The following is a 25399-nucleotide window of genomic DNA, read 5'->3' on the forward strand; positions in this document are numbered from 1 at the left end:
ATGCCTGTGCTGGAAGGTTCCGTGGGGGTGGAGGACCTTGTCCTCCTGGAACCGCTAGAGGAGTCCTCTCTGCTCAAGAACCTTCAGCTTCGGCATGAAAAGAAGGAGATTTACGTTAGTGCATTATGGGTGCCCCTGGCCATGGGTGTGTCTGGAGGGTTCACACACGCCTATCCCCCACCTGCCCAGCTCATGGTCTTCACCTTCTTCCTGGTTCCAGACCTACATTGGGAATGTGGTGATCTCAGTGAATCCCTACCAACAGCTGCCCATTTATGGCCCAGAGTTCATTGCCAAGTACCAGGACTATAACTTCTACGAGCTAAAGCCCCATATGTGAGTGGGGAGACCAGGGAAAGCTGACAAAGGCCCCAGCTTTGTGACAATGAAGCATCCAGCTTCCTGTCTTTCCCGCTTCCCCTCACGCCCTGGCCCTCTGGAGGCCCCTCCCCAGCCCTGCTGCTTCTCATTTTGAACCTAGTGCTGGGAATTAAGTACATGGTGGTGCCTTGGGCTGGCCCCACAGCAGACATTGCCCACTTCCTCCCCACCAAGCTATGCTTTGGCAAACGTGGCGTACCAGTCGCTGAAGGACCGGGACCGAGACCAGTGTATCCTCATCACAGGCGAGAGCGGCTCTGGGAAGACTGGTGAGGCGCCTGGCCAGAGGAAACCATGGTGGTGGGGGAGCTGGACGCACCCCTGGAACTACCTCCTTGTCTCTTCCAAGCCAGGCTGACCCTGTCCCTGTCCCTCCCGGTGCCCAGATATCCCTTTCTAGTTTTTCTAAGTTCTGGGGTGGGGGTGAGGTTCAAAGTGGTGGGAAGTTCTGGGGGGATGGGTCAGCCCTGGTGGGCACCCGAGGAAGAGTCTCTCCTGCACAGAGGCCAGCAAGCTGGTGATGTCTTACGTGGCTGCCGTCTGTGGGAAAGGGGAGCAGGTGAACTCTGTGAAGGAGCAGCTGCTTCTGTCAAACCCAGTGCTGGAGGGTGAGCATCCTGGTCTCTGCCCTCTCCCTCTCCCTTTCCCTCTTCCCCAGTGCTCCAAAACCACTGTCCTCCTCAGTCTGAAAAATGTAAGTGGGTCTGAGGCCTGGGAGGGTCTCCCTACAGGGTTTCCCTTCTCTTCTCTAGAGTCTCCTCTCCCTTCAGCCACCTCACTCCCCTCTCCTCATCCCTGCAGCCTTTGGCAATGCCAAGACCATTCGCAACAACAACTCCTCTCGATTTGTGAGTGAACGAGGCCTGCCTGGGGGTCAGGAGCTGGGGCTTGTGGGAGAGCAGGAGAGTGCCGCACAGAGCCCTCCTGTCAGGGTGGCGAGGAAAGGAGGAAGCAAACCTTTCTCTGGTCTCTCTCTGAAGGGAAAATACATGGATATCGAGTTTGACTTCAAGGGATCGCCCCTCGGTGGCATCATCACAAACTGTACGTGTCTCCTCACGCCGCTTACCCGCGCTCTCTTCTACCTGCCTCCTGGCTTCCCTCTCTGCTTACCTGCTCTTGTCGGGAGGAGGAGCCTTAGACTTCTGGAAACTTTGCAATTACTAGGAACACCAGGGCTGAGGCAGCAGGAGAGGGATGCTGGGTTATCTCCCAGGCCCTCAGGAGGTTGTTTTCTAATCCTCTGCCAGATCTGCTTGAGAAATCCCGAGTGGTGAAGCAGCTCAAGGGGGAAAGGAACTTCCACATCTTCTATCAGCTGCTGGATGGAGCAGATGCACAGCTGCTGAGTAAGTGTCTGTGCCCCGGGCGTGTGGCAGAGCACCCCAGCCTCATTCTCTCTTCAGGAGCCCCGGCCCCTCTGGGCCTCTGCAGCCCCTTTCCTTTGGGTCTCCAGACTTCTGCTTGCCTGCATTCCTCGCTCGAACCTCACTTCCCATTGTGAGGAACAAATCTCCTGACCCGTCTGTTCTCTTCCTTTGCTGGGGATTGATTGCCAGGGACCTGCCTTTCTCACTCTCCACTGCTCTCGTCTCTCCATCCTGCCTGGGCCTCTCTTTCCTCAAGTTGGTGTCAAACATGGATCACTCATCTTCATCTTCCTGCCTACCTTCAATTTTAGGGACTTTATTTACAGTTGAACAGGGAAGTAGCTGGGATGTAAGTCTCAGGAACTTCCAAGGCACTCTACTTGAAGCTGTCCTAGGTCTACGTCTGACTCCCCTTGGACCCGATCCCTGATCATCTCTTTGATAGTTCTAAGGTTTCTTCCATTCATTCATTCTCCAGACATGTCCTGAATACCTACTGTAGATAAGTATTATGTGAGCGTCTAGGAATACAGCAAAACATGGATCCTGTCCTCAAAGAACTTGTAGTTTTCTAGTGCTAGCAGACGTGTGAAAGATGTCAAATACTGTCTGAGTGCTGCTGGTAGAGCTGCACAGGTGGCTATAGGAACAGAGGCATGGGGTTGCCTTCCCTTGTCCTGGAGAAGAGCTCACCTTAGTCTGGATGCTAAACTGGCCGAAGATGGTTCTGGGTGGGCATCTCGTCCACTCAGATCCCTAAGACTCTGACCCTTTCTTTTCTGTTATGCTCTGCTGGACCTATGCCTAAATACTTTTCCCCTCCTAGAGATATCTGTGGTTCAAGGATCCCCTACTGTCCTTCTTGGCATAGTACTCTTAGTCATGTTCAATTTGTCCTAATCATGGGTACCAGTGTCTTGTTCTGGCTGGCTCCATCATCTCTGGGTTTAAACTGAGTCTGGGTATCTTTATCCTTGGGTTTTCTGACTCATTCTCCTTTTTAATGCCCTTCCTTAGCAGGCTCTTGTTTCAAAATTTATGTGTTAGCCAGGCATGGTGGCTCACACTTGTAATCCCAGCATTCGGGAGGCTGAGACAGGAGTATCGCAGTTTGCAGACAGCCTCAGCTACTTAGGCCCTTTGCAACTCAGTGAGACCCTGTTTCAAAATAAAGAATAAAAAATAGGGCTGGAGGTAGAATGTCCCTGGGTTCCATCTCCAGTATCACACACACATACAAAAACAAAAACAAAAACAAAAAAAACACCAAAAAAACAGCTTTGAACATTTCCTTGATTCATTTGTTAAAAGGAAAGGAAAAGAGTTCCTGCTTGCCAGGCAGGCAGGCACACAGAATATGGAAATGAGGAACACTGTCCTAATAGCACATTGCTCATTTGTGGGAGAGACAAGAGGAAAGCAAAATCCTAGTCCATGCAGTATGGGCTGGGATAGGGAACTCAGCGCCATTTAGCTCAGCTCCTCAGCATCAGAGAAAACTTGCCAGAAGTGTCAGGGTCAGAGAACTTACCATCTGCCACTGTGTTGGTGCTCAGTGAACAAATAATGGATACACCAACGCAGGCCCGAGTGAGCAAGGTGTGGAGGCTGGGGCAGGTGGAAGATACCTTACCTTTCTTCCCTTGCCTTGTCCTCCCAGAGCCACTGAGACCTGAGCGGGATGGAGCGTTTACTTGATTGTTTCCTCCCCTTCCCCTTCCCCTTCCCCTTCCCCTTTTCCTTCCTTCCTTTCTTTCTTTCTTTCTTTCTTTCTTTCTTTCTTTCTTTCTTTCTTTCTTTCTTTCTTTCTTTCTTTCTTTCTTTCTTTCTTTCTTTCTTTCCGGGGCTGGGGATGGAACCCAGGGGCATTCGACCACCAAGCTATACCCCCTGCCCTATTTTTTTATTCTTATTTTTGAAACAGGGTCTCACTAAGTTGTGGAGGGCCTCACTAAGTAGCTGAGGCTGTCCGTGAACCATGATCCTCCAGGTCTCAGCCTCCCAAATGCTAGAATTACAAGGGTGTGCCACCACGCCTGGCTCTACTTGATTGTTTTCATTGTTTAGAACCCCGATGGTGGGAAGAAGAGTCAAATGAGGCTTTTCTTTTACAAAAGTTTTGGGGGAAAAGAACCCAACAAGTGTGAATACCCAAACTCTAAAAACTACTTAAAAATTTAGTCCATTATAGGAATTTAATTATTCCCAAAGAATGGAGAAAAGGGAAGAACTTAAAAATGGCTTCTTCCAATAAAGGAATGAACCCAGCTAGGGCATGGGCAGTGAGGTGCCAAGGCTGGAGGGCTCCAGAGCCTAACACTAACCCTCTTTCCCATGCTGGCCCTCCCAGAGGCCCTGAAGCTCGAGCGGGATGCAAGTGGCTATACCTATCTGAACCGGGAAGGATCCAGAGTGGGTGGCATGGATGATGCCTCCAACTTCAGGGCTTTACAGGTGGGTGCCCCATGTGGGCCCAGGACGGGCCCTTAGGGTGTTCCCTGAGCCCAGGTTCTGGCCTTAAGAAGGGAGGCATTGCACTGGCACCACCGGCTCAGCTGAATTCTGCTTTCTCCCCAAGAATGCAATGACAGTGATTGGGTTCTCAGAGGAAGAAATCCGACAAGTGCTGGAGGTGACAGCCATGGTGCTGAAGCTGGGAAATGTAGAGCTGATGGATGAGTTCCAGGCCAATGGGATAGCAGCAAGTGGCATCCGTGACGGGAGAGGTCTGTCACCCCTGCTGGAGCCCCCACCCTGAATGTCCTGCTGCACGTCCTGAACTGCTATCTCCAGTGCAATTGACCCTGATGCAGCCTCACTCAGCTGGCTCCTGAATCTTTCCCAAAGAGACACACTGAGAAGTCCCAGTGAAGCATACTAGGACAAAGTGTTGAAGGTTGATAGACTTAGGTGTGAGATTTCTCAGAGTCTCAGTTGATTCTTTCACAGCATGGGGGTAATCACATCGATTTCAGGAGATCCTCCTATTAAAGTAGACATTGCACACCAACTACCCAGATGCCTCTTCTCCCACCAGCCACCCAAACCCCCAGGCCTATGTTCTGGGGTAGCTGCAGTGACTTCCCCAGCAAGACCCAGGGCACCAGTTTCCCAGCCAACTTCACTTATTATCAGCTCCCTCCCCAGAGAGAACACCCCCTCTCCAGCTGGGTTGTCTATTTCCAGATCTTCAGGAGATCGGGGAGATGATAGGTTTGAATTCAGAGGAATTAGAGAGAGCTTTGTGCTCGAGGACCATGGAAACGGCCAAAGAGAAGGTGGTCACCGTCCTGAATGTGGTTCAGGTAGGGCCCTCTCAGAGGAGGCTGGTATGGAGGTGTTCTGTGGCCGGCACACTAACCAGGTCGCGCTCCACTCTGCAGGCTCAGTACGCTCGTGACGCTCTGGCTAAGAACATCTATAGCCGCCTCTTTGACTGGATAGTAAATCGAATCAATGAGAGCATCAAGGTGAGTGGTGGCCCTCTGCCCTCAGCACCCACTGCCAGCTGCAGCCCCTCACCCTGGCCGCGGCTCCACCCCTTTGATTCTGAGGTGAACAGAGAGCGAAGGAGACGGAAGGGTACAGTTCCCTTCAGTAGTGTCTGTGGGAACATCGCTAATGTTTGAGTTTGGCAGTCTGACCCATCTACTTCCTAGCCATGTGGACTTCAGTTTCACAAAGATCCTGAGCTATACCCCAGCCCCAATAAGGCTGTTATTAGGCAATTATCTAGATGAAAGTGCCATCTACTTAGGAGCTGTTACTGAAAGGCAGCAGGTAAGATGGGAATTGAATCTAGCCTAGGGTAAAATGCTTTCTCCTTATGAAATTTAATTTTTTATCTGAAAAATGGGAAATCATACTTTATGAGGTTATTATAAGCTTATTCAATGAAATGGATTTTTTTGTTAAATACAAGTATAAGGGATGGTTATAATCCTGAGAGGATTATAATGGCTTTTTTTTTTTTTTTTTTTGGTGGTGGTACTGGGGCTCCTGGAAACCCTTCTACCTCCGGGCTACACTCCAAGACCTATTTTTATACTTTTTTTATTTGGAAACAGGGTCTCTTAAGACAGTAAGGCTGGCTTTGAACCTGCGCGATCCTCCTGTCCCCGCCTCCCAAGCGCGGGGATTACAAGCGTGCGCCACCACACCCGGCTTATAATGTCTTTTTATCTTATACCACAGGAGCATCATCCTGGAATCTATTTTCATGGTCCCTGTCCTCTTTCCTCTTCTTTTGCTTATCCTGTAGCAGATGGAAGAGGAGGGAGAATAAGATACCACAGTCCCTTTTTATTTGGGACTTAGTTCTAGCTTTGTTCTCTTTGCCCCTACTCTGACCCCTCTGCCAGAAAGGCCTATTCTGGTATATCCAGGGGGCCTGTCCTCAGATTTATCTTTTCCCCTTCTTCAGGTGGGCACCGGGGAGGAGAAGAAGGTAATGGGGGTCCTGGATATCTACGGTTTTGAGATTCTGGAGGTGAGAAAGCCAGCCTCAGCAGCTGCTTCCTAGTTATGCAGGGGTATGAGAGGGGCTGTGGTGGGGTTGCAAGGGTGGAGGGGTCTTGGGCGAGCTGTTCTGTCTCCTTAACCCTCAGGACAATAGTTTTGAGCAATTTGTGATCAACTACTGCAATGAGAAGCTGCAGCAGATATTCATAGAATTGACCCTGAAGGAAGAGCAAGAGGAATATAAGAGAGAGGTAACCGGAGTCTTCTCCCTGCTCTGCCTCTGAATTGACTGCCAGATGTATGCCAAATCAATCTCTATATCTATCTCTATCTCTCTGTCTTTCTTTCTTTTTCTTTTTTCTTTCTTCTTTCTCTCTCCCCCCTTTTCTCTTCCTTCTCCTCCTCTTCCTCCTCCTCCTCCTCCTCCTCCTCCTCCTCCTCCTCCTCCTCCTCCTCTTCCTCCTTCTTCTTCTTCCTGGGGATGTAACCCAGGAGTATTCTACCTCCAAGCTACATCCCCAGCTCTATTTTTTATTCTTTATTTTGAAACAGGGTCTCACTGAGTTGCAAAGGGCCTCTCTAAGTAGCTGAGGCTGTCCGCAAACTGAGATCCTCCTGTCTCAGCCTCTCAAATGCTGGGATAACAAGCGTGCGCCACCACACCCCGCTTTCTTCCTTTCATCTTGATTACAACTTCCTCTGAATTGTCCCCCAATGGGGACAAAAAGAACAAAAAGTTTCCCTTGCACAGCTGAGAGTTCAGCATTGATAAGTAATTCTCATGCTCTGTCCCCATCCTCTGTGTCCCCAGCCTCCCACTTCAGGCCACAGGCCAGGCGGGGCCCCAAGTGATGGGAAGGAGTTTGTGGGGAAAGTCTTGACAAGAGTGAAGTGACAGCTATTCTTGGCCGATGGCAAACTGTGAGCCAGATTTAGAAAGGACATTTCTCCTAGGCTTGGCACCCTGCCACATCCCTTTCTGTGCCCTTCTCCAACATCCCAGAATCCTTTGTCTCCTCTGGGCACTGGCTGATGTTGTTGTCCCCTCTTAGAGCACTCTGACTCCAGACTTCCTCATTAGAAGTGCCCCAAGGCTCCAAATTTCCACATTCCTTCCCTGATTCAGTGCAAACCCCTGTTTTCTATGGTAAAGTGTTATAAACGCTCCCTGATTGAGCCAATCCCTCCCAAAGTGTGAATGGCTGAGAGCCTTACTCATCAGAACCCTCCCAGGGATGTCCTCTGACAGCTCTCAGGAATCTGTTGTGGCAGAATTTCAGGCAGGGTGGTCACAATGTGTGGAAAAGTTTTTCCAATTGTTTTGCATATTTGAATTAAATTAAATTAATTAATTTATTTATTTTTGGTGGTACTGGTGTTCCTGGAAACCCTTCTACCTCCGGGCTACACTCCCAGACCTATTTTATATTTTTTTATTTGGAAACAGGGTCTCTTAAGCCAGCAAGGCTGCTTTCAAACCAGCGCGATCCTCCTGTCTCCGCCTCCCAAGTGCGGGTATTACAAGCGTGCACCACCATGCCCAGCCTGCATGTTTGAATTTTAATAATTTAAGTTATCTAATAGATAATATATCCCTATATATCAATATTCAAGAAGTTTAGCTGGGCGTGGTGGTGCACACTTGTAATCTCAGTATTTGGGAGGCTGAGACAGAAGGAGGATCTCAGGTTCACAGCTAGCCTCAGCTACTTAGTGATGCCCTCAGTGAAACCATGTTTCCAAATAAGGAATAGCCGGGCGTGGTGGCGCACGCTTGTAATCCCCGCGCTTGGGAAGCGGAGACAGGAGGATCGCGCAGGTTCGAAGCCAGCCGCGCTGGCGTAAGAGACCCTGTTTCAAAAATATAAAATAGGTCTGGGAGTGTAGCCCGGAGGTAGAAGAGCTTCCAGGAACCCCAGTACCACCAAAAAAAAAAAAAAAAAAAAAAAGGAATAAAAAATAGGGCTGGGGGCATAGCTTGGAGGTAGAAGAATGCCCCTGGGTTCAATCTCTAGTACCAGAGGAAAATAAAATTCAAGAAGTTTAAGAAGGTGTACACATCTTCCTGTCCCCATCTTCTAGTTTCCCTTTGTACCCAGAGGCAACCATGATGGGTCTCCTTCCAGAGGTCTCTTATATGTACACAGCAAATATGTAAATGTATTCTTCTACAAAAATTATACAAAGGGCATTAAGCATACTTTCTTCACCTTGTTATTTACTTTTTATTTTTTATTTTTTTGGTGGTACCGGGGGTGGAACCCAGAGGCTTCCAACCTCTGGGCTACACTCCCAGACCTATTTTATATTTTATTTGGAAACAGGGTCTCACTAAGTTGCTGAGAGCCTCACTCAGTAGCTGAGGCTGGCTTTGAACCTGCGCGATCCTCCTGTCTCAGCCTCCCAAGCGCGGGGATTACAAGCATGCGCCACCACGCCCGGCTTCACCTTGTTATTATCATTCAACAAGAGATGATGTCTCCATGCTAACCAATATATACAGATCCTATTTATAGCTATATGGCATTGTAAGGATCGCATAATTCATTTAACCAGTTAGCGTATTTTGGGGATGAAGTGGGAAGGCAACTTTATTCAATCATCCCTTTTTCAAAGACCGTGGGCCTCACTGACACTGTGTGCATGTATGCCTCTGCCATTCTGAACTGTGTCATGATGCATGATTACAATGCACCAATAATAATAATTTTTAAAAAGCACAAGGGCGGAGGGGAAGAGGCTGTGCTCCCAGCCACATTTTGGGATGGCCCCAGCCTGGGAGGTACCCTTACTGTGGGCCTGGTGTACAGCAATTCCCCAAAGCAGGAAATGATTATCTTTTGTTCTGTTGTTTCTGTACTACTCTTATTTTTAAATTTTTATCCAGTCCCAATGTATGGTATTGATCAGTGTGTGTGTGTGTGTGTGTGTGTGTGTGTGTGTGTGGTATTGGAGATTGAACTCAGGGGCATTCTACCTCTGAGATACACCCCACTCCTTTTTTTTTTTTTTTTCGGTACTGGGAATTAAGCCCAGGGGCATCCTACCTCCAAGTTATACCCCCAGCCCTATTTTATTTTTATTTAAAAACGGGGTTTTGCTAGGTTGATGAGATTCTAACTACTTGCCGAGGCTGGCTTCAAACCTGCAATCCTCCTGTCTCAGCCCCCCAAGTATTGGGATAGCAGGCACGTGCCACCATAGATCAGTGGTTCCTAGAGGGTAGTCCTGGACCAGCAGCATCAGCGTCACCTGGGAATGAATATGCTGCGTGCTATCCCAGACCTGCGGGATCTGAAACTTGGTGGGGAAGACGCGGCCATCTGTGTCTGTGCCTAGCAAGACTTCCCAGTGACTGTGATGAACTCTCAAGTTTGAAAATTACTAGTTTTTTTTTTTTTAAGCACTGGGGATTGAACCCAGGGAAATTCTACCACTGAGCTCCACCTCCAGCCCTTTTTATTTCTTGTTTTGAAATAGAGTCTCAGTTTGCTGAGTCTTGCTCCTTGCTGAGGCTGTTCTCAGACCTGTGCTTCTCTTGTATCAGCCTCCCAGACACTGGGATCACAGGAGCGTGCCACCGTGCCCAGCCTGGCATAGATCTGTGAGGACACATTGGATTAGCATTGTTACTTTATGGTGAACTCTTGCTCATGTAGTTCAGTCTTAAGAGTTTATTGCCAGAGTAGAGTGGCCATTTATTCTTCATACTGGGGTAATTTCTATTCCAACCTCCATGCATATGTTACACTTTCCTTCCTTCCATCCTTACCACGCAGGGCTCTGTGCATTGCCCACCTCCTCCCACAGGGGCTCTGGTCTCCCCTTGTGTGTATCCACCACCCCACAAGTTGTCCACCAACTTGGAAGAATGGAGACATAAACAGAAACATACCAAAGACCCCTGTGAACCTTGGGCTTTTCTGGTGGTTCTTTGTAGGATGGGTAAAAGAATGGCCAGGTCTAGTGGAGTCTTTGAAGCCTTGATCTGGACCTGCTCCTATAATTTACATCTCCCCTTGCTAGGGCATACCATGGTCAAAGGTGGACTACTTTGATAATGGCATCATCTGTAACCTCATTGAGCATGTGAGTTCTCTTTCTCTTACCTCTGGGCCTCCCTTTCCATGCCGCCTAAACACCGGTCCCCTGTCTGCCTCCAATGCCCCACTTAGTAAGGATGGTAAAGCAGGGCAGGGGGGAGGGGAGGCCGGGAGGCAGCATGGGGAATGTGGGCATCTTGAAGGACCATGCCCAGGCTGCACTGAGCTTGTTCCCTCGGCCTAGAGTCAGCGAGGCATCCTGGCCATGCTGGATGAGGAGTGCCTGCGGCCCGGGGTGGTCAGTGACTCCACTTTCCTAGCGAAGCTGAACCAGCTGTTCTCCAGCCACAGTCACTATGAGAGCAAAGTCACCCAGAATGCCCAGCGCCAGTATGACCACAGCATGGGCCTCAGCTGCTTCCGCATCTGCCACTATGCGGGCAAGGTGATGTGGCAGGGCTGCAGGGTACCGTCTAGGACCTGGACACAGGCAAAGGCAGTGTGGGGGGAGTTACAGGGGGAGGGAGGTGAGGGCTAAGAATACTTTACAATGAGACTGGGAGGACCCAGTGTTGGAACAAGGTTGTGGGGTCTCCAAACCCATAGTTACTCCTCTATAGGTGACATACAATGTGACCAGCTTCATTGACAAGAATAATGACCTGCTGTTCCGAGACCTGTCCCAGGCCATGTGGAAGGCCCGGCACTCCCTCCTCCGGTCCTTGTTCCCAGAGGGAAATCCTAAGCAGCCGTCTCTCAAACGTCCCCCAACTGCTGGAGCCCAGTTCAAGAGTTCTGTGGCTACACTCATGAAGAACCTGTATTCCAAGAACCCAAACTATATCAGGTGAGAAGCTGGGCTCACGAGGGAGCACCCTCATGTGAGCTGCACGTGCAGGCCCAGGAGCTGCAGAACGTGTCTGTGGGGGGCATTTCTGGAACAGGGTATCAGAGGCCCCTTCTTCCTGGAAAGAAGAGCCAGATCAGGAGCTGGGTGCCCTGGGTGGGTGGGTGGGGCATTGGAGCAGTGAGTATAGCTGAGAAGACCAGCCATCCTCTTCCTCTGAAATTTTCTACTAAGGGGACTGTGTGCCGAGGAGGGTGTGGAGACTGGGACAGGCTCCACTGGCAGCTGTCTGTCCTGAAACCTGTGCCTTGCCCCACCTCCCACCAGGTGCATAAAGCCCAACGAGCATCAGCAGCAAGGCCAGTTCTCCTCCGAGCTGGTGGCGGTCCAGGTGCGGTACCTGGGGCTGCTGGAGAATGTGCGGGTGCGGCGGGCGGGCTATGCCTACCGCCAGGCCTACAAGTCTTTCCTGGAAAGGTACCGATTGCTCAGCCGGAGCACCTGGCCCCACTGGAATGGGGGAGATCGGTAAGACACAGTGGGGGGCAGCGAAGGGCAGAGCTGAGAACATCTCTGGGGAAGAGAGCTGAGGGGCCAATCATGTGTGCTGAAGCCGGCAGATGGGCACCTGGGGAAATGGTCACTCCCTGAGGCTGATGGGCTTGGGGAAACGTGGAAGGGGACTGGCCCTGAGGCGCCCCTCTGTGGCTTCTCCCTCTGCCTCTGTAGGGAGGGGGTCGAGCAGTGTCTGAAGGAGCTGAGCATATCCTCAGAGGAGCTGGCTTTTGGGAAGACAAAGCTCTTCATCAGAAGCCCCAAGACTGTGAGTGAGAGAGCGCTGTGGATCTGGTGGGGTGGAAGGTGGTGGCGTCAGGAGCCCACCTGGGAAAGAGGATAGAGGGAGGAGCACCCATTCCTGAGTGGATGCTGGTGAAGAAGTCTCCTGTCAGCAGGGGCTCCACCCCGGGAGCCAAATCCTGGGGTTCCCACCATGCCCTAGCTTGGGGGCCGGGCGTGCTGCCTGGCCTCTGAGGGCCTCTGCCTGAAGCAGAGCTCTTTCAAGGCTCAAGCGATCTAGTAAGACGGGGCTGGGAAGCCTCTGGTGCTGTGGGCTGCAGCAGGAGAGAGAGCACTGTCCCGAAGCCTGCTCCCCTCCCCTGCTCCCGTCCTCTTCTTCACAGCTTTTTTACCTGGAAGAGCAGAGGCGCCTGCGGCTCCAGCAGCTGGCCACCCTCATACAGAAGATCTACCGGGGCTGGCGCTGCCGCACCCATTACCAGCAGATGCGCAAAAGTCAGATCCTTATCTCTGCTTGGTTTCGGGGCAACAAGGTACCGTTGCCCCCAAAGTCCCACCTGCTTCACTCTTATTAGAATGGGAGAGGTGAGGCCGGGCATGGTGGTGCACACTTCTGATCCCAGTACTTGTGAAGCTGAGACAGGAGAATCACGGGTTCAAGACCAACCTCAGCTACTTAGTGAGGCCCTCTATCATTTAGTGAGATCCTGTTTCAAAGTAATAAATAAAAAATAGGGCTGGGGGTGTAGCTCAGAGGTAGAATGTCCCTGTGTTCAGTCCCCAATAACACACACACATACACACACACACACACACACACACACACACACACACGAATGGGAGAGGTGATTCCAGAGGTGGGGTTTTGACAGCGTCAATGTTCTACAGCAAAAGAAGCACTATGGGAAGATGAAGAGGTCGGCGTTGCTGATACAGGCTTTCGTGAGAGGATGGAAGGTGAGGGGGTTCCTGGCACGCTGCATCTCCTGGGTTGTGCCAGCTGCTGGGGAGAAGGAGCCCCAAGAGCGAGTCCGCGGTGCCCAGGCTGTCCCTGTGTGGGTGCCTTCTGCTGTAGGTGTCTCCTCACAGCTGCCTGGGCTGATTTCACACCCTCCCTCCCGCTACACCCTAAGCTCTTTATCCTGCTCTGTTCTTTGCGTGACAGAAAAAATACCAGAACCTCTTCTAGGATCCATCTTCACTTTGGCTACTTTCTTGTGTGTCCTCACCAGGCCCGCAAGAATTATCGAAAATATTTCCGGTCAGGGGCTGCCCTCACCTTGTCAAATTTCATCTACAGGAGCCTAGTAAGTTCTGGGGGGGCTCGGGCACAAGTGGGGGGGCAAAGGGGGTTGGGACAGGTTTGGATGAGGAAGAAGCAACTCTTAAGATTTCCCTCAAGAGCCTTCTCAGCCTGTGTGCATCTGAGTCCAGAAGAAGGGACGGAGCAGCCACCCGCAGGGAGCAGGCCCAGTGTGCCTCGGGCCCAGGACAGAATCAGATGGCATTTTGGCTTGAATGGGCAGTACTGGCTACCTGTGGCAGGAAAAGTCCCAGCACACTCACCATCTGGTCCAGGGGCCCGTGGAGAGACCAGGGCTGGATGGTTAACCATCTCATGGAAGGGCAGAGTGAGGACAGAGGGTTTAGCCCAACCCTCCAAGGTTTGTTTTGGGGTGTGTGTGGAGGAATCATATCTTCCTTCTATACCCGCTGGACCTGTAGTTCAGAGATAGAATGCCTCTAGGTTCAATTCCCAGAAAGGAAAGAGAGAGAGAAAGGAAGGAACCAACCCCTGGAGTGGTTAGAAGCTCAAATAGTTTAAATTCTAGCTCTACTATTTACCGGCTGTGGGACCCTGGCAAGTTACTTAACCTCTCTGAGCCTTAGTTTCACAGGGCTGTTGAAAGCCTTAAGAGTTAGCCTGGTGGCTGGGTGTGGTGACGCGCGCTTGTAATCCCCGCGCTTGGGAGGGGGAGACAGGAAGATCGCGCAGGTTCGAAGCCAGCAGCACTGGCTTAAGAGACCCTGTTTCCAAATAAAAATATAAAAAAATAGGTGTCTTAGAGTGTAGCCCGGAGGTAGAAGGGTTTCCAGGAACCCTTCTACCACAAAAAAAAAAAAAAAAAAAAAAAGAGCCTGGTTATGCAGCTTAGGAGTACAGCAATTGCCTAGCATACATGAGGCCCTAGATACAATCCCCAGTCTCTCACACACACACATACACTCTCTCTCTCTCTCTCTCTCTCTCTCTCTCTCTCTCTCTCTCTCTCTCCACAAACATGTGAAGAGCTTGGAACATAATAAGTCTTCAAAACATAACGGGCACTAGCCTTAGTTACAGTCAAGACCACAGCAAGCTACAGAGGAGCTGGGAACCCTGGGGGCCTGGTGTGGCTTCTGCAGGGGGTGTGTTACTGAAAGACAGCTCTGGGTTGACATTCAGCAGCTGCCCGATGAAACAGCAGTGAAAGGAAAAGTGGAAGAAGGGCTGGTCAGGAGATAAGAGCAAAATCAGATTGCAGGTCTCAGGCATGTGGCCAGAGAGCACGTAGGCTGGGGAGGCAGGCAGACCCTGGAGCCAGTGGGTGGAGAGGAGGCCGGGCCAGGAGCAGGCCTGGAAGAGGGAACTGCCCAGGGAGAAGGGAGGAGAGCAGGGCTGGGGAGGCAGCGCCCCCAGCCTCAGGACCCCATTTGAATCTCTCTTCAGCCAGGGATCCAGACTCTGACAACATAGAGGGTCTCCACGAAGCACAGGTAGTAAGGGTGCTAACAACCGTCCAAAACCCCGTTGGTGGAGGTCAGCTATAGCTTTCTGCAACCCTCTGGAACCCAGGGACATTGTACTTCTGAGCTACACCCCCAGCCCTATTTTTTAGGCTTTTTTTATTTTTTTATTTATTTTTATTTTTTTATTTTTATTTTTTTATCTATTTTTTTTAAATTGGTGCACTGTATTCATACATCATAGTAGGATACATACTTTTGTAGACATACATGCACACTTTTCCCAGTCAGCCCTCACCCAATCCCCACCCCATTCTCTCCCCATCCCTCCCTCCCATGCTTGGCTTAGTAGTTGACATCTAGTATTATGGCAATTTATCTAAAATTAAAAATGATAATCTCACATAACAGTTTCATTTGTCTGATACCAAGCTTTTGATGACTTAAAGATAACATTTCAACATTTCTTTTTGCTTTCTTTCTTACCAGAGAATATTTTTTTTTCTATTTTTCTTAGGTGAAACTATCATATATTTATATATTTATTTTTCAGGAAAAAAAATTTATCCTAATATGGAATCTGGACTCTAGGTACCCAAAACGATCTTGAAAAAGAACAAAGCTAGAAGATATATATTTTCTGCTTTCAAACCATATAAAGCTACAATAATTGAAAGAGTGTAGTACTATTCTAAAGGCAGATATATAAACCATTGGAGTTAAATAAAAGCCTAGAGCTAAATTCTTCCCTATATTGTCAAGTTATTTTTGACAAGGTTTCCACGAACATTTGGTGGTGGAAATATTAATCTTTTAACTAAATATTGTTAAAAAATAATAATTACATGGAAAAGAATAAAATTGGACCCTTACCTAATCCCATATACAAATATTAACTCAGAATAGATAATAGACCTAAATATAAATCTTAAGACTATAAACTTTTAGGAGAAAATCTGGGTCATTAAACCTCACAACATTGAAATTGGCAGTGATTTCTTGGTTATGATTTCAATGGCACAGGCAACAGAGGAGTATACAAACTCCCTAAAAAATAAAAAAAAATATTGTATATCCAAAGACAATGTAAACAGAGTTAACAGTTACTAATAGAATGGGATAAAATATTTCCAAATGCTATATCTGAAGGTATATTAATATTCCAACTAGAAATCCTAAAAATTAACAACAATAAAGGCAAACAATACCCTTTAGAGATAGGTAAAAGACTAACATAAATAATGAATCTCCACAGATAACCAATCTTAGTTGTCTGTTGGATGGAAAATCTTGTTTCTCTAGTTCTGGAGTGTGTTACCTATTTCTTCTTTGTAGTTAATCTCTTTGAGTATTTTCTCTAGTGCTGGTTTTGAAGACATAAATTCCTTCAGTTTCTGTTTGTCATGGAAGCTTCTTATTTCTCCATCTAATTGGATAGAAAGTTTTGCTGAGTAGGAAATTTTTGGCTGGAAGTTGTTTTCTTTCAGAGTTTGGAATATGTTACTCCAAGCCCTTCTGGCTCTCATAACTTGGTTTGGGAAGTCTGGAGTGATTCTAATTGGTTTGCCTCTGAATGTCACTTGGCCCTTTGCTTTTGTTGCCTTTAAGAGTCTCTGCTTGGCTTCCACATTGGTCATTTTGACAATTATGTGGCGTGGGGATCCTCTTCTCCGATCCTGTCTAAAGGGAGTTCTATAAGTTTCCTGGACCTGTGTATCGACCTCTTGCTCTATGTCTGGAAAATTTTCTGCTATTACTTCCTTGAAGAGATTGTTGATCCCTTTGGTTTCACTTTCTTTTCCCTCCTCTATTCCAATTATTCTTAGGTTAGCTCTCTTAAAATGGGCCCATATTTCTTCAATATCAGATTCCTGCTGTCGGATATTTTTTTCTAGATTAGAAACTATGCGTTTATTTTTGGTTTGCTCATCTTCTAAGAGTGAGATTCTGTTCTCCATGTGGTCTAATTGGTTGTTTGTGCTTTGAATTGAGGCCTTTACTTCATTGATTACATCCTTTATCTCTTTTTGGCTCTCTCTGAGTTCTTTTCGAAGCACCTCTATTATTTCTACAGTTATTTTCCTGATTTGATCTTCTAGAAATCTCTGATTTTCTGTTTTATCGGGTTCTGATGTTGTGGGGTTGTGGGCATTCATTGCTCCAGTATTATTCCTCTTTCCCATGATTTCGGAAGTTTGTGCCTTCTCTGGGTTCTTCCCTTGGGTCACTATGACTTCACTTAAGGTGTTCTGGATCTCGAGTCAGTAGTATCTCAGACCCCACTACTCCTTTACTGGGTTTTATCCTAGAGTCTCCGACCCAGAGAGTCGATAGAGGCTGCTTTAGACTGTGGGGGGTGCCAGGTTGCACGTTCTCCTATGGTGTGATATCTCTGCTACCACCCCTCCCCAACTGGGTCAAGTCCCAGGGAGTACAGTACTGGGATTTCTCCTCTGTGGCCCACAATTTGACTCACTGTTCTTGAGTACGCAGATGTAGCTGTACTGGATTCGGTGAATTCTCTGCTGCTGCCGCCGGTGGCAATATGGCGCTGCTGCTACGCCCTCGGCCATGAGGCTGGCGTATTTCTTCTTGGTTTTGTTTTGTTTTGTTTTTTTTTTTGGTGGTACTGGGGTTCCTGGAAGCCCTTCTATCTCCGGGCTACACTCCCAGACCTATTTTTACATTTTTATTTGGAAACAGGGTCTCCTAAGCCAGCGCGCGGGGCTGGCTTCGAACCTGCGCGATCCTCCTGTCTCCCAAGCACGGGGATTACAAGCGTGCGCCACCACGCCCGGCGTTCTTCTTGGTTTTGATTTCCACTCTGAATCCCTGCAGCGTGTGCTGAGCTCGGCCACTGGGAGCTTTAGATGCTCTCTGCGCGGAGAAATCCTGCCTGGCTGTTCCGCAGTGGCTCACCTCGGCTTGCTGTACCCGTCCCGTGAATTCGCCGGTGCCACCGGCAGTATGGCGCTGCTGCCGCGTCCTCGGGCGTGAGGCCGGTTATCTCCTCTGTGGCTCTGTTCTCAGTCTGCTTTCTCTCTGGAGCCTGGTGATTTTTTGTTTCACTGGTGATGGTGTTTTCTGGCTATGAAAGGCGCTTATTTTGTGGTAATGGAGATTTGTTGTTAGCGGGGCTCTTAAGTCCCACTTTTCTCGGTCGCCATCTTCCTTTTTTTTTTTTTTTTTTTAAACAGGGTCTCATTGAGTTGTGAAGAGCCTCGCTAAGTAGCCGAGGCTGTCCGTGAACCGCGATCCTCCGGTCTCAGCCTCCCGAATGCTGGGATTACAAGCGTGCGCCACCACGCCCGGCTCCTGTTTTATATTTTAGTTTGAAACAGCCTCACTAAGTTGCTGAAGGCCTCACTAAGTTGCTGAGGCTGGCCACGAACCTGTGATCCTCCTGTTTCAGCCTCCCAAGTATTGGGATTACAAGTGTGCGCCACCTGGCTGTGAGGGTTCTTGATGTCGTCACAGAAAGGAATATAAGGACAGATCACAGTGAGGCACAAATGGATTTCATTGAGAGAAGGAGAGAAGTACACATTCTGAGGGACAGGGCAGGCAGAGCGTGGTGCTGGAGAGGAATGTGCTGGTTCTATCTTAGCTAGGCAGTATCTATACATGTAAAACCTATAGTGTAGGAACATGACCCAAGAGGTTCTCCTTTGTGTGGAGACTGGACAAATTAATTATTACCTACTAGTGGCTGTTTTCTTCCCTGTTCTTGATGAACTGTACCTGATAATTTCCCCATCAAGAGGTTTTGTTCTTATGTTTTGTGAACTTAAAAACAGTACAGCCAGGTGCATGGTTTATGCCTATAATCCCAGTACTTGGGAAGCTGAGAGGAGAATTGCAGGTCCAAGACGAGCCTCAGCAATTTGACCCTCAGCAACTCAGTGAGACCCTGTTTCAAAATAAAAAGTAAAAAGAGCCAGGTGTTTAGCTCCGAGGCAGCATCTCCTGGGTTCAGTCTTCAGTATCAAGCCAAACAAAACCAGTACTACACTGATGTAACGTCGAGGGTGTGATACTGCATTGATAAACATTGAAGGTTTGAGTGCAGGTATGGCACAGCTGAAGTGAGCACATGGCCTGTGGCTAAGGTCTAATAATTGATTTAATTGTGCTGTCTGCAACTCGAGTATGTGAAAGTGAACTGTAAATCTCGATTTTTAATCATGCCCACTCTTGTTTGGTCTCTCCTGTCTCCTTTCCACCTGTCCTTATGTGGTTTATCCTAAAGCTACAAAGAGCTCTAGCGGTTCCTGCAAAGTCACAGCGTTATACTGTGTGCCCTGCCTTTGTCTATTATATACTTTTCAACCTAACATCTTAGTAAGACATTTTCATAAACATTCTAAACATTAGTCAGGCATGGGAATATAGGCACACACAGAGCCCTGTAATCCCAGTACTTGGGATATCGAGACAGGAGGATCTCAAGTTCAAGGCCAGTCTCAGAGACTTAGTGAGACCCTGTTTCAAAACAAGAAATAAAAAGGGCCGGGCGTGGTGGCGCATGCTTGTAATCCCCGTGCTTGGGAGGTGGAGACAGGAGGATCTCGCTGGTTCGGAGCCAGCCTTGCTGGCTTAAGAGACTCTGTTTCAACATAAAAATGTTAAAAAATAGGTCTGGGAGTGTAGCCCGTGGGAGTGTATACCGGAGGTAGAAGGGCTTCCAGGAACCCCAGTACCACCAAAAAAAAAAAAAAAAAAAAAAAAAAAAACAAGTAATAAAAAGGCATGGAAAGTGTAGCTTAGTGGTAGTGTGCCTCTGGGTTCAATACCCAGTAACAAAAACAAAACAACAAAAACAAAAACATTTGGCAATGCACAATATCAAATAATTTTTCATATCTTCAGTAAGTCTATGCCATAAATAAATAGCATGTTAGGTGCTCTCTGTAATATAAAAACTTTAGAGTCTTAGTTCACTGGGCACGGTGGCACATGCCTGTAATCCCAATATTTGGGAGGCTGAGGCAAGAGGACCACTTGGCAACTTAGTGAGGCCCTCAGCAACCTAGTGAGACCCTGTTTCCAAATAAAAATAGAGTAAAACAGGGCTGGGGGTGTAGCTTGGAGGTAGAATGCCTCTGGGTTCAATCCCCAGCAATGTAACATAAACACACACACACACACACACACACACACACACACACACACACACGTCTTTGTTCTAAACTATAATCAGGGAGGCTAAGCAGTTAGATACTAGGTATGAAACTATTGCATTTGCATTTTAGAACAGAAAAAATGAAGCTAAAGTGGACATGTTTAGAAGTTTACAGAGGACATACGGAGTCACTGAGTGTGGTCGATGTTAGATTGTGCATCTAATGTGGATTTTCTTGGGGGTGATGATGGAGTTTTGATCATGCAGGAGAGTTTCTGGAAGATGCATGCTAAAGTTTTAGAAATGTATGACCTACCTAGGATGGTGTAGTAGCAAGGATTTGTGTGTATATGTGTGTGTATATGCTACCTGCATGTGTGTGTGTGTTGAGAGTGCACACAGGAGAGAGTGCATAGATAGGGCAGAACATCAGCATTATCAGTTGGTGTCTATAGGTGAAGGATCCGCGCATACAGATGTACACTGTACCGTTTTGATTTTTCAACTCTTCTGCAAGTTTAAAAACCTCCAAAATAACAAATAAGCTATATTAAGTTAAAAAAAAACCCTAATTGTGTTACTCTCTGTTTAAACCTTCTAACAGTGTTCCACCTCACTCAGAATAAAAGCTTGCGTGTCCTTTCCACACCCTACAGGCCTTTCCTCATCTGCCCCTCACCAGCTCTCTGTCCTTCTCACCTCTTGCTCAATTTACTCCAGCCCCACTGGTTTTCTTCATGTTTCTGGAACACGTCATTCCCACCTGAGATCCTGCTTGTTTGCATCAGAGCAGATAAGCATCGTCTGACATTGCGTTATGTATTTATCTGCTTATGGTCTGCCCGCTCCCCTGGCCCCTGTAAATGTAAGCCCGATCTGCGTGAAGGCTTTGCTCTCTTCACTGCTGTGTCCCCATTTCTAGACAGTGAATGTTGAATGCTGAACAACATTGCCACCCTAGGATCTTGACTCCAGAAGACTGTAGAAGAAAGATAGATGCCTTCCATACCCAGAACTGTAGTGCAAAGACAGAGGTCTAGACAAAGTACAAAGGGGCTTCAGAGAAAGGAGAGGCGCCCCACAGCCTAGGGCATCAGGCTTCGATCAGCTTTGAGCTGCATCTCCAAGGATGGGCAGAATCTGAGTGGGCAAAGTTGAGCTAACCGAGAGGTTGAGGTAGGCACAGAATGAGACCTGGAATGTGTAACCTGGTGTTGGGGTCTACCTTGAGGACATTATTATTATTATTATTATTATTATTATTATTATTATTATACTGGGGATTAAACCCACGGGCATTCTACCTCTCAGCTACGTTCCCCAGCCCTATTTTATATTTTTATTTGGAAACAGGGTCTCCCTAAGTTGCTGAGGGCCTCACTGTGTTGCTGAGGCTGGCTTCAACCTGTGTCTCAGCCTCCCAAGGACTGGGATTACAAGCGTGTGTCAGCATGCCCAGCTTCCATGGGGGACTTTAAACATCAAGCTGCTGAGGTGTTAGACTCAACTGATCAGAGGAGAGGGCCGATTTAGTATCCATCTAACAGCCAACACAAGCTGTAGATGGCTGTGAGCTGAGAGAATAGGAAGCTCTGGGAGAGAGACTGACACCAGCTTTGGTGCTGATTGTGTCCACCTTGCTGCCATGGCTCGCAGGTCGCTGGCTAGATGAGTTCTTCTCTCTCTGCTCTCATTCACGCTCTTGCCTCCCAGCTTCAACCTGCCCTTCATGCCAAGAGATCAGCAAGACCCCCTCCCATCTCTTTGGCGCTGCTCCTGTTTCTTCCTAGGGGTGGCCCCCTTCCTTGTGAGTGGCGTGGCGGGGTCTGCATTGAATCTGCCTGCCATGATTTGTTTCTTCTCACCATTCTACTCCCAATCCCCCTCCCAACCCAGGCACAGAAATTCTTGCTGAACCTGAAGAACAATTTGCCATCCACCAAGGTCTTGGACAAGAGGTGGCCAGCGGCCCCTTACAAGTGCTTCAACAGGGCTAACCAGGAGCTGCAGCAGCTGTTCCACCAGTGGAAGGTGAGGCCAGGCGCACCTCCTCTCCTTTGTGCTTCTGTGTCTCCCTCTTTGGCCTCCCTCTTCTACTCCTCCCCCACCCCATACTTTTATTTTTGTGGTACTGGGGACTAACCCAGGGTACTTTGCCTCTGAGCTGCACCTCTATCGTGTTTTTGTTGTTGTTGTTGTTTTGACCTCCGAGCTACACCCCCTGCCCTATATTTTATTTTATTCTTTATTTTCAAACAGGGTCTCACTGAGTTGCAGAGGGCCTCACTAAGTAGCTGAGGCTGTCCACGAACCGCGATCCTCGGGTCTCAGCCTCCCAAATGCTGGGATTATAAGCGCGTGCCACCATGCCGGGCTAACTTCTATCTTTTTTTTATTTTTGAAATAGGGTCTCCTGGGTTGCTGAGAATCTCACTAAGTTGCTGAAGCTGGTCTTGAACCTTCAATCCTTCTGTCTTTTCCTCCCAGGTACTGGGATTACAGGCATGTGCTACCATGCCTAGTTTTCCCAGCCTTTTTTCCTGGGGTAGAATAGTCATGGTGATGAACATCTGTAATCCCAGTGTTTAGAAAGCTACTAGAATGAGGATTGCAAGTTCGAAGTCAGCTTCAGCAATATGGTGAGACTCTCAGCAACATGGCTAAACCTTGTTTCAAAAAAAATAAGTAAAAACAATATACATGACTTAACATTGACCATTTTAACCATTTTATTTTAGTTTTAGTTTTTTTGTGGTACTTGGGATTAAACCCAGGGTCATTCTACCTCTGTTACACCCCCCAGCTCTATTTTTTTATTCTTTCTTTTGTGTGTATGTGTGGTACTGGGCATGGAACCCAGGAGCGTTCTACCTCCGATCTACACCCCCAGCCCTATTTTTATAATTTATTTGGAAACAGGGTCTTACTAAATTGCTGAGAGCCCCACTAAGTAGCTGAGGCTAGCTTTGAATCCTCCTGTCTCAGCTGCCCAAGTGCTGGGATTACAAGTGTGTGCCATCACGCCCGACTTATTCTTTATTTTTGAAACAGGGTCTTGCTAAGTTGCAGAGGGCCTCACTAAATAGCTGTGGCTGGCTGTGAACCTGCCATCCTCCTGTCTCAGCCTCCCAAGTACTGGGATTACAAATGTGTGCCACCATGCCCAGCTCATTTTAACCATTTTAAAGTGTACAATGGTATTAAGTATCTTCATGTATTCATTAAGCAATAGCTCCCCATTTTCTCCTATAACTTATAATTCACTTTTTTCTCTTCTCTCTCTCTCTCTCTCCCTCTCTCTCTTTCTTTCTTTCATTCTCTCTTTCTTCCTTTCTTTTTTCTTTTTTTCTGGTGCTGGAGATTAAACCCAGGGGCATTCTACCTCTGAACTACAACCCCAGCCCTATTTTAATTTTTATTTGGAAACAGGGTCTCACTAAGCTTCAGAGGGCCTCACTAAACTGCTGAGGCTGGCCACGAACCTGCAATCCTCCTTTCTCAATTTCCCATGTACAAGGATTATAAGTGAGCACCACCACACCCAGCTATGATCCACTTTCTGTTTCTGTGAATTTGTAGGTACCTTCTAAAGTGGGAATCATGCAATATTTGTCTGGCTTATTTCACTTTTTGTAATGTTATTTGGTGTGTGTGTGTGTGTGTGTGTGTGTGTGTGTGTGTGTGTGTGTGTGTTGCTGGAGATTGAACCCAGGGGCATTCTACCTCTGATCTATACGCCCAGCCCAATTTTTATTCTTTATTTTGAAACAAGGACTCACTAAGTTTCAAAGAGCCTCACTAAGTAGCTGAGACTGGCCACGAACCCAGATCCTCCTTTCTCAGCTGTTCTTTTAGTCAAGAAATACTTGTTGAGCCCCTGTGTGGGCTAAGCCCTTGTGTGCTGAGCACACCCTCACGGTGCTCACATTTGATAGTGTCTATTTCCCTCTCCAGCACGCCTGGGTTTCCTCCGGCCCCTGGCCTCTCCTGAAGTGTACACACTTTGCAGTGTCTAGCGCCTGTCCTTTCCCCTCTGTCTCTCTCCTCCCCCTAGTTCTCTAGTCCACATCTCTCACCTCCTCCCCAGCCCTGCCCTCCAACTCCATGATCTTCCCTTCTCACAGTGCAAGAAGTTCTGGGATCAGCTATCCCCCAGGCAGGTGCAGGTACTGAAGGAAAAGCTCCGTGCCAGTGAACTGTTCAAGGACAAGAAGGCTTCCTACCCCCAGAGGTGAGGCCCTGGCCTGCATAACCAGTTCCATCAAGGGCAGTTTTTAAGCTAAACCTGCATCAGGATCACATGGCAGGATGCTGTGCTCCTCCTCAAATCTCTGACTCAGCAGGTCTGGGGAGGTCCCACCCCTGGCAGTACTAATATTATCGGCTCTGGATGATGTCTGTGAACCACTGAGGCCAAAAATATGGTGGAGGGTGGGAGAAGGGTGCCAAGGACCAGGATGGACACTGTGGGGTCGGGATGGGGCACAGGGCCTTGCCCCCACTGCACACCCACCGTGTGTCCTCAGTGTCCCCATCCCATTCCGCGGTGATTACATTGGGCTGCAAAAGAACCCCAAGCTGCAGAAGCTGAAGGGCAAGGAGGAAGGGCCCATTCTGGTGGCAGAGACTGTGAAGAAGGTCAACCGCGGCAACGGCAAGGTGAGGGGCTGCGCGCTGAACTCCGCAGCGATCCAGACCCGGGCAGGCGGCCAGAGCAGGGGCTGTGCCTGCTCTACTGAGCCCAGAGGGCTGGTGGGTGGCTAAGCCAGTGCTCACTCTCTCATTCCACCCCTAGACTTCTGCTCGGATTCTCCTCCTGACCAGGGGGCATGTGATTCTCACAGACTCCAAGAAGTCCCAGGCCAAAACTGTCATTGGGCTGGACAGTGTGGCTGGGGTGTCAGTCACCAGCCTTCAGGACGGGCTCTTTAGCTTGCATCTGAGTGAGGTATCACTGCTGGCGAAAAGGGGGTGGGCACCCTGGGGGTGCGCTGGCTGCAAGTGTGGGGGCCTCATCTCTCACTCTGGGGCTTTAAAGTCCGTCAGTCTGCTCCTACGGAGGAAAAACACAAATCCTTTCCCTGCTATTTTTCCCTCTGTCTAAGACATCATCAGTGGACTCCAAAGGGGACTTCTTGCTGGTCAGTGACCATCTGATTGAACTGTTGGCAAAAATGTACCAGGCTATGCTGGATGCCACACAAAGACAGCTTTCTGTCACCGTGACTGAAAAGTAAGGCCATGAGTTGGTGGCGGGGGACAACTTGGGACAGATGACCGGGCTGATGGTCATTGTGACCGGGGAAATTTGTGCAATCAGAAATGAAGCATACTGTGTCAGGCCAGGGCTTGGAAAGGCTTCTTAGTCCCTGACCCAAGTTCTCTGGGGCTTGAGTCACCTGACAGGGGGCTGGGGGATGTGTTATGGTCTTGCCCCAGAGAGGGGGAGCCATCATGGAAATGCAGGTATAGGGCTGAGAGGAGGGGGACTAGCTTTGGGTTTTCTGTCTGTCCCCCCTGCAGGTTCTCTGTGAAGTTCAAGGAGGGCAGTGTGCTTGTCAAGGTCATCCAGGGCCCTGGGAGCCATGGGAACAGCAAGCTATCCTTCAAGAAGAGGGGCAGCGACTGCCTGGAGGTGACTGTGCAGTGA

General features: G+C 48.5%; 1 protein-coding gene across 1 annotated transcript; it reads left to right on the plus strand.

Annotated features, from left to right (window-relative positions):
• On the plus strand, positions 1-25399 carry MYO1A (myosin IA; the record flags this gene model as incomplete). The annotated part of the gene is made up of 27 exons (XM_080705097.1): positions 1-114; positions 221-336; positions 556-650; positions 885-989; positions 1183-1229; positions 1362-1425; positions 1632-1730; positions 4102-4205; positions 4330-4477; positions 4938-5056; positions 5135-5221; positions 6175-6240; positions 6359-6463; positions 10239-10301; positions 10500-10700; positions 10876-11102; positions 11430-11630; positions 11832-11925; positions 12284-12433; positions 12789-12857; positions 13133-13207; positions 21646-21780; positions 23874-23980; positions 24276-24408; positions 24545-24697; positions 24855-24982; positions 25273-25399. The coding sequence occupies 27 exons, from the start codon at positions 1-3 to the stop codon at positions 25397-25399; spliced, it is 3132 nt and encodes a 1043-aa protein (XP_080561223.1).

This window comes from Muscardinus avellanarius, assembly GCF_963383645.1.
Source record: "Muscardinus avellanarius genome assembly, chromosome: 11".
Taxonomy (NCBI): domain Eukaryota; kingdom Metazoa; phylum Chordata; class Mammalia; order Rodentia; family Gliridae; genus Muscardinus; species Muscardinus avellanarius.